At 39.0% G+C, this 14,237-nt stretch overlaps 1 protein-coding gene across 1 annotated transcript in view; it reads left to right on the top strand.

Moving 5' to 3' along the window:
- TTC27 (tetratricopeptide repeat domain 27) overlaps window positions 1-14,237 on the top strand; it is a 223,312-nt gene that overhangs the window by 28,571 nt on the left and 180,504 nt on the right. The window contains exon 5 of the mRNA XM_006882399.1: window positions 13,994-14,180. Within this exon, the coding sequence (XP_006882461.1) occupies window positions 13,994-14,180 (187 nt within the window). The remainder of the gene's footprint in view (window positions 1-13,993; window positions 14,181-14,237) is intronic.

Raw genomic sequence — 14,237 nt, 5'->3', positions numbered from 1 at the left:
CATGCATGTGTATATATAAGCAAATGATGATGGCAATGACATTTACCTCTGTGTGTTTGTGTATAAATCTTCTGTACTTGAGGGAAGTGGAGGTTCGTGTGAAGGCATAAATTATTATGTTGTTGTTGTTGATTGCCTTCGAGTCAAGCATGACTCATAGTGACCCTATGAACAAAAGGCCTAAAGCCCCTCTACAACTGTTGACATTTACCAAGTTCATAGTGATTATGGAGGCATGCTGTTTAGGAAGTGGTTGCCACTCCTGCTTCCAAACCTGTCATAGGCTGTTACTGGTTGAGTTGCGTACGACCCATAGTGACCCTATGCACAGCAGCTCTGAACCCTTCCCTGTCTCACTAATTCCGACACACCAACCAACCACCATTGTCTCAGATACGGTATCAGTCCATCTCATGGGGGTCTTCCTCTCCTGTGCTGTCCATCCACCCTTCCGAGCATGATGTCCTTCTCCAAGGACCACTCTCTCTTGGCCATGTGCTCAAAGTGAGTTGGAGCTTCAAAATCCTAGCCTCCAAGGAGAGAGTTGGTTTCACCCTCTCCTGGGCAGACCTGTTTGTTTTCTTGGCAGTCCCTGGTATGTTCAAGACTCTTCTCCAGCAGCACAACTCTAACGCATCTGTTCTTCTTCTCTCATCCCTAGTCACCGTCCAACTCTCTGAAGCATAACAAGCAATTGAGAAGACCATGGCGTGAATTAGGTGCACCTTTGTATCTAGACTGACCTTGTTGCTCTTCAGCACTCTGGAGAGGTCCATGACAGCAGATTTTCCAATGCAATTCGTCTTTTGATTTCCTAACTGCTGGTGTTAAGATTGTGGATCTGAGCAAGCTGTAATTAATTGCTAACAACCTCAGTCTCTCAAGATCTTCCTGTACCTTGCTGGGATCTGCTTCTATGTTACTGTATATTTACATGGAGCTCTGGTGTTAATATGGTTAAACTCTGGGCGGCTAAGTGAAAGGTTGGTAGTTCAATCACCCAGTTTGCCTCCCTTTGAGAATGCTCTGGTAGTCTCCCATAGTGAAAACAGAAACTGTTTTGCTCTGTCATGTGAACTGACTGTGAATCAGAATCTATTCAACAGCACACAGCAACAGCCTAGAATAATAATGTAGGCCTGTGGTAGAGAGGACTGGAGCTTGTTTAGTAATAAATATTAATAGCCTTCATCTATATTCTCTAGAAGATAGAGAACTTTTCTGTGAACAGGAAAGTGTATGTATATATACATATGAAAACCAAACACACTGCCATAGAGTTGATTTATAGTGACCCTCCATTGGGTTCCTGAAGCTCCAAAGTATTATAGAATGAGACTGTCCATCTTTCTCCCATGGAGCAGCTGGTGGATTTGAAGCACTGGCATTTTGGTTAGCAGCATAACATATAATATATGTCACTAGAACACTTTAATATAGCTAGGTAGATAAATAGATGCGTAGATGAATAGATACTTATTTCATGGAATGGCTCTCACAATTGTAAAGGTTGACAAGTGGCAAATCTCTGGTTACCTTTCAGGCTCTAGAGGCTTCCTCACTCTTTGGAGGTTGACAGACTCAGTCTTGGCAAGTTCAGTTGAAGGCTATTAATTGTCTTACTCTAGAATTCATGCTTTTTACCATGCTGAGTTGCCTCCATTGAATGTATGGAAGAAAAGTAAAATACTTTGGATTTACCTGGGAGCTTAAAAAATAACACACATCAGTATGTCTGGATCTTAACTCTGATGAACTCAGTTTGGACCTACTTTTCTCTGATTAGGTTTTTGCTCCAAGGTAAATACTTTCTTTATAGGCCAGTAATCTAGCCTGAAGATAGCAGAGTTTTTAATTATTGGACTTCTGACCCTTACATTTTGGCTTTAGTGGTAAATTAACCTCATAAATTGTATAAAAATGGTATGAAAAATTTTTATGGGAGACATTATAGAATTCTGTTTAAGAGAGCAGTGTTGATGTCTGCAAATAATTTGTCCCTTTTTTGATGATAACAAACTTTTTCTGAGTATATATATGTACCAGAGGAATTTTTTATTATGAAGGCATTAGTTGTGTGAATCACAACATATTGTGGCTAACCTTGAGGAGAATGAGAATCCCAGAACACGTGATTGTGCTCATGTGAAACTATACTTGGACCAGGAAGCAGTCCTTAGAACAGAGCAAAAAACAGTGCATGGTTCAAAATCTGAAAACGAGTGTGTCAGCGATGCGTCTTGTCTTCATATCTTTTCAATCTATGTACAGAACAGATATCTGAGAGGCTGGATTTTATGAGGAGGAATGTGGTATCAGGGTTGGAGCAAGACTCATTAACAACTTACATTATGCAGATGTCACAACAGTATTCTTAGAAACTGAGGAGGACCTGAAGCATTTGCCGCAGAAGGTCAAAGACTACAATCTTCAGTATGGATTGAAGCTCAACATCAAGAAAACAAAGATTCTCACCACTGGCCCAGTTGACAGCACAATGACAGGTGGAGAAGAGATTGAGATTGTTTACAGTTACAACTTGCTTGACTCCACAGTCAACACTCTTGGCACCAGCAGTCGGGAAATCATAATATGAATTGCATACGGAAGGCTGCTATCAGGGACCTCTGAAAAGTGATGAAGATCAATGATGTCAGTCCAGAGAGTATGATATGCCTGATTCAATACATGGTCTTCACAGTTACTTGTTATGCATCAGAAAGCTGGGTAATGACTAGGCTTGACAGAAGAAGAATTGATGCCTTTGAGTTATGGTACTAGAGACTAGTATTGAACATACCATGGATTGTCAAGAGTTTATCCTGGAGAGTGTGAAACCAGCTGCTTCTTGGAAGAAAGGATTTTGGAAGCTCTGTCTCACATACTTTGGGTATGTTGCCAGTAGGGGACAAAGTTTGGAAAATGACATCATGCTTGGAAGGGTGGAGGGACAGCACAGGAGAGGAAGACCCTGGATGAGATGCATTGACACAGTAAGTGGGATAATAGGGATAGGTGGGTCAGAGACAATGAGACCGGCTCAAGGTAGAGCAGAGACCAGAGACCAGAGCTTTTGTACATAGGATCACACTATGAGTTGCAGGCAGCTCGACAACAGCAACAATAAATGTTCCACGGTATTCTAAAAAAGGTGAGATAAGTTATAAAAAAAATTGATTACACAAATACCATATAGTACTTCTCATGATAGTGTTGCTTACTTAGTGTTTTCTTCAGAATGAAACATGAATTGGAATTGAGAACAAGTTAAGATCTGCTGCCCATTTAGCAGACATGTTAGTGCCTTATTTTCTAATTTAGTGAAATGAAAAACGAGTTGACTAAATATTCCCCCATATATGCAATCACAATTTTTTAAATGATGCCAGTGTATTCATAAACTTAGAGCAAGGAAAGAATAAAAGTGAACACATCTCCAATTCATGAAAGTGGATAAAGTTTCATAACCCAGGGATGACATGAAGGTCACCGACAATACTGAGGGAAAAATGGATTTTTCAGAGGGCATATAGAACATTTAGAAGAGCGTAGTAGTAGCTTTTGGTGTGCTATTTAATTTTATAAATATTTACGTTATACTTCATAGGATGTTAAGCAGGATACCTATGCTTTACTTGATGGGAAGTTGGTAAGTCATAGAAACTGAGATATTTTGGGAATTTTTTTAAGAAAAGAAAGTTTGGTACAGTTTCTGTAGAGAAAGTCTCATTTCTTCCTTTCTATCCTATATCATATGAATTTGCATTTATGGCCATATTTCTACCACATCTTCATGATTAACATTCATACAGATGGCCGTTAATTACCAAGAGGAGGAAACAAAGTTCATTTCTGTAATATTTTCAAAGGTAGGAGACCATGTGGTATATTTTACGTATTTAAAAACTTTAATATAGTGAATGATTTTTTTTAAAGCAAGTACCTTTTTTTAAATATATGTATTTTTTCATTTTATATTGGTTTGCATGCAGAATTCATATACATTATGGTTCACACATTCCTTCATGCACTTTGTGTTTCATACGCTCATTCCTGTGCATTGCATTTTATAAACCAGTCACATTGATCCATGCCCACTATCTAGCTGTCTTTTTAGATCATTACTGGATCTTTCGTAACTCCTTCACCTGCTCCCTTTGCCCATTAAACTTTGTGACCCTGTGATTTTTACCCCCACCCCTAGCCTCAGCCCCGCCTCCCTGCCCCCTTCCACTTCCCCTTTTGGACTTATATACACATTTTAATAATTATCCTTTTGTTTTTACAATAATAGTCTCATGTATTATTTATCCTTATGAGACTGAGTTAGTTCACTCAGCACGATGGCCTCTAGCCCCTCCCATTTTATGCAGCATTTTTCTAAATTGTTGCTCCTTAGTGCTGCTTAGAAAGTTTTCAAAATAATGCAGGGCCTCTATATGAAAAAGACTGATAACCCAGTTACAAAATGGACAAAAGACATAGACTTTTCACAGAGGAAGACATTCGAATGGCCAACAGATATATGAAGAAATCCTCAAAATTACTGGCATTAAGAGAGATGCAGATCAAAACCACAATGAGATACCATGTTAACAAGTAGCAGAAACAAGTAGAAACAAATAGGGCAGCAAGTGGTACATTTTGGCAAGGGTGTGGAGAGATTGAACTCTCTTACACTTTTGGTGGGATTTTAAAATGGTACAACCACTCTAGAAGGCAGTTTGATGTTTCTTCAAAAAGCTGCAACTAGAAATTCCATATAACCCAGCTACTCCACTGCTAGAAATATACCCTGAGGAGAATAGAACTGAGATACAAATAGAGATTTGTACACTGATGTTTATAGCAGTGTTACTCACAAGGGCAAGAAAATGGAAACAGCTCAGATGACCATCAACAAACAAATGGATTGAGAAACTGTGGTACATTCATATGGTATATTTTAGAGAGAATTCTCTTCTAGAAGTTAAAAGCTTTGTTCTAAACAGAATTAAATATAAGAGATGTAGAAAGTAAGACTGTAAACAACTTATTCCCCATATGGTTTCAATTCTTTCCTTACTGAATTTCAGAATATCTATCCACTTGATTTTCCTATGTCTGAGAGGTTTTTAGCATACTATTCCAGGCTAATCTGACATTTTTCATTTTATCTAGTCATAAATTGGTTCTATTAGCTATGCCCAAAGAAGTCTTCAGATAGTCTTAAATATCCACATTTCATAAACAGTTTTATTTAACCCAAATATTGGCCAAGCAGTCAGTTATAATGGAAATACAATTCAATGTCCAGAGAAGGATACTATTTTGAAATGTTACCCTTGAGAGTTCTTCAGAAAACTGGCAGGATTTCCCCCCTATCTCTACCCCCGCCCCCCATTCTGTGAAATACAAGCAAAGGATTTCATGGATAACTAAGATCCTTATTTTTTTTTTTGTCCAGAGAGAGTGACAGAGAATGCTCTATCAGTAGTATACAGTGAAATAGAATCCCCAGAATGTCAGTATAGTGTAACTTGGCTTATGAAAGGAGCCAATTAGAAGTTTGTAAAATGTGCTCCTCAGAAAGAAGATATTTTTTTTTTTTTGGTTGATACACCAAATGAGAATGTGATATTCTCTGAAGACTAATATTTAGGCACTCAGCTATTTGTTGTCGGCTTTGAGGCTTTGATATGGAAAATACATTCCATATGGTATATAGGATGTATTACTGTGGCATGTTGTTGTTGTTGATTGCCTTTGAGTTGGGCACAACTCATAGGGACCCTATGAACAAAAGGACTGAAGCTCCTCTACAACTATCGACCTTTATCAAAGTTCATAGAGTTTCCGGAGGCATGTTATTTAGGAAGTGAATGCCACAACTGCCTCCAGACCTGTCATCGTATGTTATTGTTGTTATGTGCCATTGAGTCACTTTGATGTATAGTGACCCTATGTACAGCAGCTCTGAACCTTCCCTGTCCTGAGCCAGTCTCCAACCCCCATCGCCCCAGTAACTATAGAATAGTTTATTGAAAATTAATTGATGAAGTTACCATCTGAGAAGAAACAAGCTAAAACAAGAACTGTTTGCTAGACAGTGTTGTCTGCAGGCAACTCAATGACTCTGGGATTAGAACTTTTCTACCTTAAAAAAAATTGTTGAGATTAGTTTTTTGTGGCTGACATATATGTTAGTTTTTATTCCATTAACTTGGCATTTTAGAATGAATGAATAAATATTTTTAAGTCATTTAAATATTAGGGAGCTCTGGTGGCCTAGTGGCAAGAAGCTGTGCTGCAATACTGAAGACCCATGGTTCGAATCCACCAGTTGCTCCGTGGGAGAAGTATGGGTCGTCTCCTCCAGTGCGATTAACTGCCTCTGAAAACCTACCCGAGGGTTAGCCATGGGTTGCTTTCACTTCAGTGGTACACAACAACAACAACAACAACAACAACGATATTATGTTTTAATATAGTATTACAATAGCCTGTTGTTGCTTTTGTACTGTGATGTTGTAGAAGAGGATTAAATATCTCAAAGACTGCCAAAGAACCAACAGCCGTATCTGGGTCAAGGTACAACCAGAATGTTCTTTGAAGGCAAAGATGGTGAAACTTTGTCTCACTTAATCAGAGCATGTTACTATTAGAGGCTGTTGATTGGAGAGGGACATCATGCTTGGAAAGGTTGTGGGGACAGCAAAAGATAGGAAGATCCTCAATCAGGTGGATTGACATAGTGGCTGTAGCAATGAGCTCATGTATGTCAGAGACTGTGAGGATGGCGCAGGATAGGACAGGGTTCAGATCTGTTGTTCATAGAGTCGCTGTGAGTCATACTTGACTTGAAGGCACCTAACAACAACAACAACAATGAATATTTACATGATTGCAGGAAGATATATTAGATAGCAGTGCTGTTTATTAGGAGAGACTGACCGGCTAGGTCTCTGTCTCCTTCTGTATGTTGAGTCCCGCCGTTACTGAAGGGTACTTATTATTACTTCATGTATGAATGGTTACACTGGAATTTTAGGCTGGCTCTTGGCCTTGGTTCTTTGTCTCTGAATATCAGTAATAAGGTAATACTAGAGTAGTTTTTCTAAATGTCAGTTTATTCTGTTGTTCTTTAGAATTTTTGTCTTTGTTAGCTGATTATTGGCTAGTTTGGCCTTTACTAACACATTGTTTAAATATTTGCTGTGTTCTAGACAAAATGCTTGGGATATCGGTGAAATCTGTGTAACAAGGGCTAATATACAGTTATAAATGGTATACAGAGTAAAGAATGAAGAAGATGTGATTATTAGTTTAAGTATCACTGGTGAGAAAAGCTTCACAGAGTAAGTGAGTTTGAAGTAAAACTTGATGAAGGAGTAAACATTTGTTAGGTAAAAAATTTTGGAAAGGGCGTCTGATGTCTGCAAAGAAAGTGACAAAGACTTTAAACAGCTGTAAATTGGGAGAGTTTTAGTAGTTGAAAATGTGTTGGAATAGTGGGAGGTAGGTATCAGGTGAGGAGGAGTAGGATGAACAAATTGCAAACCCCCTGTCACCAAGGATATTTATTTCCAGCTTTCTATTGATAGCTATTGGAGGGATTGTAAATGTTTGCTCACTTAGCTGTCAGGGACCTCTCCAAAGTACTGAAGAGCAATGACATCAGGATGGAGACTAAGGTGCATCTAATCCAGGCCATAGTCTTTGGTATTGCGTGTTATGCATCGGAGAACTGGACAATGACTAGGGATGATAGAAAGAGAACTGATGCCTTTGAGCTGTGGTGCTGGAGAAGAGTGTTGCATATACCATGGTCTGCTAGGAGAACAAACAGGTTTGTCCTGGAGAGGGTGTAACTGGTCTGCTCCTTGGAGGCAAGGATTCTGAAGCTTTGTCTGACATACTTTGGACATGTTGCAAGGAGGGACCATTTCTTGGAGAGAGGGACATCATGTTTGGGAAAGTGGAGGGACAGCCAAGAGAGGAAGAACCTTGATGAGTAGATCGATTCAGTGATTGGAGTAATGGGAGTAGGTGTGTCAGAGACAGTGATGTTGGCACAGGACAGAGCAGGGTTTAGGGCTCTTGTACATAGGATCGCTATGAGTGGAAAGCAACTTGATGGCACATAACAACAACAACAACAAGAATACTTATTGTACCAATTTACCAGAAGATGTTTATGGATGTAATGTTGTATCAAGTACCAGGTCCTAAAAGAATAAGCAGTGAAGGGAATACCTGTGGGTTCTTTTTTTGTCACTCTTACCATTTTGAGATGAGGTTGTAATCAAATTGTACCTCTCTTTAAAGCTTAACACTGCTCACAAGGTATGTTTGACTCTTAGCTTATGGTCAGTACTATTATTAAATGATGATTGTGTTTTATGCACACTTTCTACATAACTTAGAATCACATTTACAATATGTTGAGTGATGAATGCCTACCTACTTCCTGCAGTTTTTGGGAGGGCAGAGCTGTAAGATCTAAGAGAATGAGCTGTTGAGCTGGAGAAGTGTATTAACTATATCATGAAACCAGGTTGCTCTCTGGAGACAAGAATTTTGAGGTTCTGAGTTACATACTTTGGGTATGTTGCCAGGAGGGACCATTCCCTGGAGAAGAACATCATGCTTGGAAGGATGGAAGGACAATGCAGGAGAGGAAGTTCACGAATGAGATGGATTGACACGGGCAATAGGGGCAGGTGTGATGGAGACAATAAGATTGGTTGAGGATAAGACAGGATTCAGAGCTGTTGTCCATGGAGTCACTATGTGTCACAGGCGACATGATGACACATACCAACAACCAAATAAAACCATAAAAATTGGGAGATTAACATTTACATTTTTGTTACTCTCTGATTATTACCATTGACATTTTTCTAATTCTTTTTTTATTTTATTTTTTTAAATTTGTGTGTGTGTACCGTCAAATCAGATCTGACTGGTACAGGAGGAGATTGTTCCTCCTTCTCCAGCAGAGCATCTGGTGGATTTGAAACGCACACCTCCAGGATTACAGTGCACCTTCTTGCCACTAGGCCACCAGAGCTCGCCGGCATTTTTCTAATTCTTTTAGAAATGTTTTCGCTTGCAGAATAATCTAGTAGAGAATCAGGTATTGAGTTTAATTGTCATATCTCTTTAGTCCTTCAGTCTGGAGTACTCTCCTAGTTTTTCCTTAACTTTCATCACACTGATCATGTAGACTAATTACTTTGATAATGTTTAATATTTCCTCATGATTGAATTCAGATTTTTAATTTTTATTTTTAATTTTAATTTTGATGAGACCATCACAGAAATATTGTTTTTGTCTTATTGTATACTATCAAATTGATATGGCACTCATAAAATTTGTCTTACTGGTGATAATAGCTTTGACATTTGATTAAAATGGTATTTGTCAGTCTTCTTCATTATAAAATTACTCATTTATCCTTTATAAATAATTGGTATTTTGTAGTAAGATATTGTGAGACCATGTAAATATCCTTGTCCTCAACTGGCTCCAAATTACTTACAGTTTGATACTTGTATGTTGTCATGTGCCGTTGAATTGGATCTCAGTTATAGCTGACCCTTCAGTAGGTTTTCAGAGAGGGTAAACCACATAGGAGATTGCTGATCCTTCTCCACAGAGCAACTGGTGGATTCGAACTGTGTGCCCTTGAGATTGCAGCTCAGCTTCTTAGCTCTAGGCAACCATAGCTGAATTTTTAATTGTGAGCTTTATTTAGTTTTTACTGTCATTGCTGTGATACTTGCTGAAAGTGAGGACTTGAAATACTTGCTGCAGAAATTAAGAACTATTTCCTTCAGTATGAATTACATTTCACCATCAAGAAAACAATATTCCTCACCCTTGGGCCAATAGGCAACATCATAATAGATAAAATATTGAAGTTGGTAATGATTTCATCTTGGTTGGACCAGCAGTCATCACCCATGGTACCAGCAGTTAGGAGAACAGAAGACATACTGCACCGAGAAAGTCCTTTATCAAAGACCTGTTCTAATCACTGAGGAGCAGTGATGTCAGTGATGACTAAGTGTGCCTGATTCAGGCTATAGTGTTTTTAATTACTCGTTAAGCCTGACAGCTGGAGAATGAATAAGCACAACAGATGAAAAATTAATGCCTTTGATTTGTGTTTTAGGAGAAGAGTACTGAATATCCCATGGACTGCCAAAAGAACAAATAGATAGGTCTTGGAAAAGTGCAGCCAGAGTGCAAGGCTGATATTGCACATGGTGCAGTGTTTATTATATTTTGCATAGTTCTCAGTTGTATGCATGTACCATAGTTTCTTTAGGCATTTATCCTTTGAGGGATACTTGAGTAGTTTTTATCTTTTACTATTGTAAATAATGCTGCAGTGAACATGAGTGAACATATATATGTGTGTTTTTTTGGCGGTTTTTTTTTTTTAAAAAAAACCCACTGGAGGGTGAGCTGTGGGTTGGTTCCAACTCTGTGGTCCACAACAACAATATCATATCTCAAAATTAAAGGAGGACCTGAAGCACTCGCTGCAGAGGGTCAAGGACCGCAGCCTTCAATATGGATTGAAGCTCAACACAAAGAAAACAAAGATTCTCACCACTGGGCCAATTGATAGCATCATGATTGAGATTGTTAACAGCTTTAGTTTACTTGGCTCCACAGTCAACACTCTTGGTACCAGCATCCAGGAAATCAAGAGATGAATTGCACTGAGAAAATCGGCTGTCAGGGACCTCCCCAGAGTACTGGAGAGCAATGACATCAGAATGGAGACTAAGGTGAACCTGATCCAGGCCATGGTCTTTGCAGTTACTTGCTATGCATCAGAAAGCTGGACAATGACTAGGGATGATAGAAGAATTGATGCCTTTGAGCTTTGGTGCTAGAGAAGAGTATTGAACATACCATGGACTGATAGGAGAACAAACATGTTCACCCTAGCGAGGGTGAGACCAGGCTGCTCCTTGGAGACAAGGATTCTGAAGCGTCATCTGACATACTTTGGACATTTTACAAGAAGAGACCAATGCTTGGAGAGGGAGAGGGACAGCACAAGAGAGGAAGACCCTGGGTGAGATGGATGGATTCCGTGACTGGGGTAATCGGGATGGGTGTGTCAGAGGCAGTGCGATTGGCACAGGATAGAGCAATGTTTAGGGCTGTTGTACACAGGGTCACTGTGAGTCACAGGTGACTTTATGGCACATAACAACAACATTTCTAAAAATTAGTGGGATTATTGACTGATATTTGTTCTCAATTTTTTAAGAAATTACCCAATGGTTTTTCATGGGTGGTTGTATTGTGTACCACTGAGTCAGAACTGACTTATAGCTGACCTTCCGGTGGGTCCTTAGAGGCTGTATTTATTATTGCCCAGCTTTCTCACTCGAGTTGCTGGTGGAGTCAAGCTGCATGCCTCTGGATTAGCAGTGCAGTTTTTTACCACTCAGTCATCAGAGAGGCTTATTGCACCATTTTACATTCTTACCAACAATATGGAGGAAGGCTTATCTTTGTGAAGGATGACACAACTTTGCTTGCATAAGGTAAAGAATACTTGAAACACTTTCTACAGAAGATCAAAGATTATGTCCTTCCTTATAAACCACACCTCACTAACAAGAAACAAAAAACGTTATCATTGGACCAGTAGACAACATTATGATACCTGGATAAAAAAATAGAAGTTGTTAAGAATTTCATTTTACTTGGATCCATGCTTAAAACCCACTCTTGTTATGTACCGTCGAGTTGGAACCAACCCATAGTTGAGAAGATTGCACAGGAGGAGATGCCCATCTTTCTTCCACGGATCAACTGGTGGCCTTGAACCCTGTGCCTTTGGTATTGTAGCGCAGCTTCTTGCCATTAGGCCATGAGAACAGCAGTTAAGAAATCAAAAGAAATGTTGCATTGGGAAAAAATCTACTGTCAAAGACCTTGTTTAAACACTAAACAGCAAAGAGCAAGGTGTGCCTGAGCCAAGCCATTATATTTTTAACTGCCTCCTGTGCATCTCAAAGTTGGACTATGAATAAGAATGATAGAAGAAGAATGGATGTCTGGAATTGTGATGCTAGTGAAGAATCCTGAGTGTATCTTGGATTGTTAAAAAGGGCAAACAAATCTGCTTTGGAGGAAGTGCAACCGGATTTCCTCTTCATCTTGCATGGTCCTGGGGGGGGTGGGGTGGGGAATCATAGTAGGAAAGGTAGAAGATTCTCGAAAGAGAGGAAGATTCTTAAGCTGGATTGATTCAGTGACTTCTGTAGTGCACTTAAGCATGGTGGAAATCTTGAGGATGGTGCATGATAGCTCAAGGTTCAGATCATCAAACAATATTTCATTCCATGTATACTTTTCCTTAGCTTTTTTATAATAGTGTACAAATACAGTATTTATCCTTTTGTGTTTGGCTCATTTTGCTTAACATAATGCTTCCCTTATTGCATATAGCAACAACAACGTCTTCCAGGTTCCTCTGTTTTATAGTATTTTTCTCACATTCATCAGCATTGCATAGTATCCCACTGTATATGTATTATTGTTTGCTCATTCATTCATCTTTTGATGAGCACTTTTATTATTCTCATCTCTTTCCTATTGTGTATGTCACTGCAGTGAGCGTGTATCTGTTAGTGTCTCTGCGCTTATTTTTTAGGGATATACACACCACATAATAGAATTGCTAGATCAAATAGCAATTTTGATTCCAGCTTTTTTTTTTTTAATTTAGGTTGTTTATTTTTCATTTCAATGAACATCTACATAGATTTTGGGATTCCATTCATTCATTGTTGCACCCTTCTCCCCGCACAAACCCCTTCCCCCTCCCCCCCATTTGCTCCTCTCCTTGAAAAGCAAAACTCCCTCATTGGTGATTCCAGCTTTTTAAGGTAACACCAGAGAGTTTTCCATAGTGGCCTTCTGCAGCCCTACTACTAATAGTATGGGAACTTGGGTGGCAGCTTAGTGGTAAAGAACTGTGCTGCCAATCGAAAGGCACATGGCTCGAATCCATCAGCTGTTCCATGGCAGAACAGTGGGCAGTTTTCGGCCATGCAGTTTACTTCCTCTAAAAAGCTACTGGAGGATCAGCTTTGAGTCGGTTATGATGGTACATACCAACATTAACAAAACCAGCTGGATATAAACACTTCAATCTGTTCTTGCTCTCCCTCTAGTATTCATCTGTCTTGGGTCACAGGGAGATTCATCATCACTCTCTCTCTTCACTCTTTCATGTCCTCATGGCTAATTTGCCCCACATAAAGTAAATCAGGATTTAGCATTCTCAGATTACCTCCTTTTCCCTGTGCCTTGTTTGGGATGTTAGTCAAATGATTGTGATGAGCAGGCTCTCATGATGTTAGTGCGTTGGTGTTCCCATATTCTGTGCCATTCCTTTTCCTCCTGTCCCCTAAGTGTGCTCTTATCCTGACTTTCCAACACTTGAGCTTTTTCTGCAATTGTACATTGTTAATCTGTGCTTGTGCTAACTTATAATCACCGTTCAGTGGGTTAGTTGCTGGAGGAGTAGATGAGAACAACCCCATACTTTGCTGTCTTGCTTTGCTTCTGGCCATTAGAATTATAATAGGAATTCTGTTAAATCTGTTTGTTGCTTTAAGTAATGTTGACATCTTAACATTAAGTCTTCCAATCCGTGAACATAGATTTATTTGCATCTTTAACTTCTAATAACCATGCTTTATTACTTTCCACGTACAAGTCCTTTATGTCTTTAGATAAACTTTATTTTGTGGTGGTATTCTTAGTATGGGCTGTCAAGTCAACTACAACACAATATGTCCCAGTGGTATTTGTTTTGATGCTACTGTAAGTGAAGTAGTTTCCATTTGGCTATTTCATTGCTGGTATACAAAAGCACCAGTGATTTTTGCATGTTGATGTTGTCCCCTCTAGTTTCCCTGAATTCACTTGTAAGTTTCCATTGCTTTTTAGTTTGATCACCATTTTTAGTATTTCATTTTTTCTTTTGTAGTGAAGAAACAAGAGAATCTATTTGTGGATAACTCAGCTCGATATCTGGCTGTTCAATTCCATTTGGAATGTGCATATACATTTTTGTACTATTATGAGTATCAAAGAGCAAAAGACCAGTTCAATATTGCTAAAGACATTGGCAAATTACAAATTGAATTAACAGGTAAGACTTTTACCTTTTGTTGATAATTGTATTTTATGATAAATCTAACATATATAT

This window comes from Elephantulus edwardii, unplaced genomic scaffold (genome assembly GCF_000299155.1).
Source record: "Elephantulus edwardii isolate Elephantulus edwardi_28Jun2011 unplaced genomic scaffold, EleEdw1.0 scaffold00019, whole genome shotgun sequence".
NCBI lineage: Eukaryota > Metazoa > Chordata > Mammalia > Macroscelidea > Macroscelididae > Elephantulus > Elephantulus edwardii.
Note: the sequence above shows the minus strand (reverse complement) of the source record. Positions and strands in the feature narration are given on the sequence as shown.